Source organism: Acanthochromis polyacanthus, chromosome 2 (genome assembly GCF_021347895.1).
Source record: "Acanthochromis polyacanthus isolate Apoly-LR-REF ecotype Palm Island chromosome 2, KAUST_Apoly_ChrSc, whole genome shotgun sequence".
Taxonomy (NCBI): domain Eukaryota; kingdom Metazoa; phylum Chordata; class Actinopteri; family Pomacentridae; genus Acanthochromis; species Acanthochromis polyacanthus.
The window spans coordinates 21,654,274-21,658,820 of NC_067114.1; the positions used below are offsets into that span (position 1 = coordinate 21,654,274).

At 43.5% G+C, this 4,547-nt stretch overlaps 1 protein-coding gene across 1 annotated transcript; it reads left to right on the forward strand.

Annotated features, from left to right (window-relative positions):
- The first annotated feature begins 742 nt into the window (after positions 1–742).
- On the forward strand, positions 743–4,195 carry irx3a (iroquois homeobox 3a). The gene is made up of 2 exons (XM_022194861.2): positions 743–1,286; positions 1,893–4,195. Exons 1-2 carry the CDS (start codon positions 1,068–1,070, stop codon positions 2,943–2,945), a joined length of 1,272 nt encoding a protein of 423 aa, XP_022050553.1. The 5' UTR covers positions 743–1,067; the 3' UTR covers positions 2,946–4,195.
- Positions 4,196–4,547: the final 352 nt, after the last annotated feature.

Here is a 4,547-nt window from a genome sequence, read left to right on the forward strand (position 1 = left end):
TCAGCAGCTCTCTCTTTGATGTCAAGTGGCTACATGCGACCCGTTTGATGTCTCAAATTAAAGAAAGACTTCACTCCGATTCCCCTTAACACCTCAGGACCGGTGTAAGAAAACACAGCTTGCACCCCATCGATGAAGTGATAAATACAAAAAAGAAGAAAAAAAGGCGTGCGTAAAAGTAATCTGCGATCCGGAGTCATTCAATGTTTACAAACACATTCATTATTATATGTTGTCTTATGATTTATGTGTGTTTAAAGCTGGCTTTTAAAAAAATGTAGATGTGAGACAGTTCAAAAGTCGTATGTAAACTCTGCATTATCCATAAAAGGATGAGAATATTTGGCTTTAAAAGTGGTTTTAAATTGAACTTTTACGCACCGATTTTACCCTTCTGTTGTCCGAGTCCCCAAGTTTAGGTCGAACTAAGCAAACTTTACTCTTTTTTTGTGCATTAAAAAGAAACAAACAAACAAAAAGTTAATCAAGAGAATGCTTGGTGTTGTCCGTGTGGCCACAATTTTGTGCATTAACGCACGAAAAAATTGTGGCAGCACAGACGCGAACAAATAACAAATGAAATAGATTGGCGAGCCATAAAATGAGATTTGAAACCCCATTCAAATAAGAGCTCGCGACGTCAGTACACTTATCCAAGAGAGAGAGAGAAAGAGAGAGAGAGAGAGGAGGGGAGGGAGAAAAGAGAGAGAGAGAGCGCTGTTTGGTGTGTGGTTTGTACGAGAGGGGTGAGATTTGAGAAATAGGAGGGGCTTCTAAACGACTAGAAATGTCAATCTGAGCAAGGGAGTCCCAATAATCTAAAGCAATCTGTAAGGACCTGACCTTAGTCCATCCAGATCAATAGGGAAGTGAGGGTGGAAAGGAGAAGAAGAGGAAGAAATAAGGGGCGCAACCGGATCGTTTACACTGGCTGTTCCCGAGGAAATATAGACTTCCCTTGCTTGCACCTTTTGTTGCTCACATGCTCACACTGTAAAAGTGGATATCGAGGCAATTCCTTTGCTTTGTGAGACTGCAGCAGACTTTTCCCCCCCTTTCCTACCGCCATGTCTTTCCCTCAGCTGGGATATCAGTACATCCGACCGATATACCCGCCGGAGCGCCAGGGGATCGCCAGCAATGCCCGAGCCGGGACAGAGCTCAGTCCGTCCGGCGCACTTTCCAACGTCCTCTCCACTATGTATGGATCTCCTTTCGCCGCAGCAGCGCAGGGCTATGGAGCGTTTCTCCCCTACTCTAACGATATATCAATTTTCAATCAATTGGTGAGTCACTCTTCTCTCTCTCTTAACTTGTCCGTAACTTTTTCTTTCTCTGTGTAAAGAAACAAACCGCACACGTTTTAGGAGAACTTTACTGGCACGATTTACGCACGAACTTTCAGAGCGCCTTGCTGAACTTCGTAGTTGTGAAATTTAGTTAAAAGTGGTTAAAAGGTGACTTATTAACACACCGAGCTTTAGGCTTATTGCTGGCACACAATTTCAAGAAACTGACAGCAACGTGTAAATAAAATGATGCAATGTGCTGTGGGAGGTTTACAGGTATGAGCTTGGTGGAGAATATTGTGTAAAAGTGGATGATTGTACTCTTTAAAGTTGCTTAAATTAATTACAAATAGTTACATTTTTCATTCGGCTCTGAGGCTTGGGTGATGATTCAAAGCTGTGTCAAAAATATATAAACAATTTTTTTTGTTTACACCTCAATAAGAATCTCACTTTTGCTATTATTTCTGTGAATCTGCACCTCACACTGTGGTGTGTGTGAGTATATTTCCAGTAAAGAGGAACTCCAAATAAAGTATCTTAGGGTATTAATATGTTAAATCTAACGAATCCCTCTGACTCTGTGGTTCTTTGTCTTTGCAGGGTGCTCAGTATGAACTAAAAGACAGTCCCGGGGTCCAGCACCCGGGGTTTGCCCACCATCACCCTGCTTTTTACCCCTATGGCCAATATCAGTTCGGTGACCCGTCCAGACCCAAAAACGCCACCAGGGAGAGCACCAGCACCCTGAAGGCCTGGCTCAGCGAGCACCGTAAGAACCCCTACCCAACCAAGGGCGAGAAGATCATGCTGGCCATCATCACCAAAATGACCCTCACCCAGGTGTCCACCTGGTTCGCCAACGCCAGGAGGAGGCTAAAGAAGGAGAACAAGATGACCTGGGCCCCTCGGAACCGCACCGACGAAGAGGGAAATGTTTACACCAGCGATCACGAGGGGGAGGAGGGGGACAAGAGGGAGGACGAGGAGGAGATCGACTTGGAGAACATCGACACGGAGAATATTGAGAACAAGGACGACTTGGACGACCAGGACGACCTGCATTCAGATATTAAACTAGACGGGAGGAGTGACTCTGAGATTTCTGACGGCTATGAGGATTTACAAGGGCCCGACCAGAGGTTTCTAAAGGCTGTGGGGAAGGAGGGCAAGGAGAGAGCAGAGCACTTCCACAGCCACCACCACCACCACCATCACTCTTCTTTGGACATCAAAGCGTCCCAGCCAAACGGGGAGCAGCTCAAACTGAACCCGGTGTCCGTGAGCTCGCCGCCCTCAGAGAACAACCCTGCCCCAGCCCAGAAGCCAAAGATCTGGTCTTTGGCAGAGACAGCCACGGCCCCTGACAATCCGCGCAAATCGCCGCAAATGAACGGCGGCAACTCCGCGGGGCCCGCCGCCCAGACCATAATCGCTCCTCACAGACTCATCTCTTCGTGTCCCGTTGGGAAAATCCAGAACTGGACGAACCGAGCCTTTTCGGCGCACCAGCTGGCTTTACTGAACTCTAATCATTATCTGGGACTGGCGAACCAGGCCACCGCCACCGGCCTGGCGCTCTACAGCAGCAGGCAAACGGAGGACAAGAGTCATAGTTCAGAGACTCCAGTCACAGGTACATGTCCCCGACACTGAGATCCGCATGTATAAATAAGTACAAAAAAAGACACTAGCCCATTGCCCGTCATTCATTTCTTTTATTTTAGAGCCTCCCTTTGCCTTCTCTGCCTGTTCATGGATTTGTTTTTTCTCTCTCGAGGCCACACAGATGAACAGTGTTACAGTGTTGTAGCTGACAGGATACAGTGTGTGTGATGTGTGCGTGTGCTTTGAAAAAAAATGTCCAGGAGGATTATAGAAAAGCCCCATTAGAAAGCATCTTTTTTTAAAAAAAAAATCTAATGTTGAATCGGGTAAAAACTGCTTTTAATTTCCTCCTCTTAGCCTACATCCATATCATATTAAGGTCCATGTGTTTGCATTTAATGGTTTACGTGAAACCCAGCTATGTTTTAAAAGTAAATTCACTGGAAACCCAAGCTGAGCTCTGATCATAGGAAGTTCAATTAACGCATTTTAATTTTCTTTGCCGCAGTTTCTGAGAGATCTAGTGCCTTGGATGCAGAGGAGGGGGAAAAAAGTTGTTAAAAACAGCTTTCCACCCACTTCAAAGACAGCGAGGCTGTCAGTTAATGACATTTGGGAATTTTCATTTTGATGCCATATCGCGTTTTTTTTTCTTTTTTAAACGCCATATTTACCCAAATTAGCTTTGTTTCTAAGATTTATTTTTCATCCCTGTGTGTGCGCGCTTGTGTTATTTCGTAGAGGCCTGTGTTACTTGTTTGGTCATGCAAATGAGCTCAATGCAAATTCACTTCAGGCTCGTTTTATTTTTGAAAGGCAAATGTCACTTTTATATCACTTTGTGTTTTAGCTCTTCACGAGACTATTATTAGTGTTTTTTCCTCCCAGTTCATTGTTTTTTTTTATTTGTTTCACCCCTGTGTATTTCAGGCCTCAGAACCAACTAGAAGCAGCGGTGGTTCTTTCGGCTCTCTTCTCTCAATAACCCTCACCCATTTTTATTTTTATTTGTTTTGGTTTCTTTTCATTTTAATTTGAATATGGAATGTAAAATAAGAATAATACATCTCTGTATACTTACATTGTAAGCATGTCCTGTGTAAAACTGCTAATGTAATAATGTATGAACCTGTAGTCTGTGAGTTTTTTTTCCTTTCTTTCTTTTTTGTAAGTTCTGTGAGGATTTGATGTTCAAATGTTTTGTATATAAAGTTAAGAATATGTACATACTTGTGAACCAAATTGTACAAGAAAGTCTATATTTTGGCTAATAAATGAACTGCTGCAACTTTAAAAAATGTTGGTTTTTGGCCGGGGTATTTTGACAGCTGCTTTTGATGGTGGCTGTTGTGCAGTGCAGCTTGAAGTGCATTGCTTTGGTCTTTTTCTGCAAGAGTGTGTGTGTGTTAGTGGGCAGCCTGGGGCACACACACTTCATCCTCCGTGGCAGTGATAAGTAAATATTCGAGAGGGATTTATTACACTTTTTATAGTGGAGGGACTTAAGGCTAATTAGCCAGTATTGCGGCATACATTTGGATATTAATGTTGTGGGATTATCCACGCAGAGGCGTAACGGTCGCATTAAAACGAATCATTCTTTCATTATTATTTTTTTTCCTACACCGAAATTATGCTCTTTATGGACAC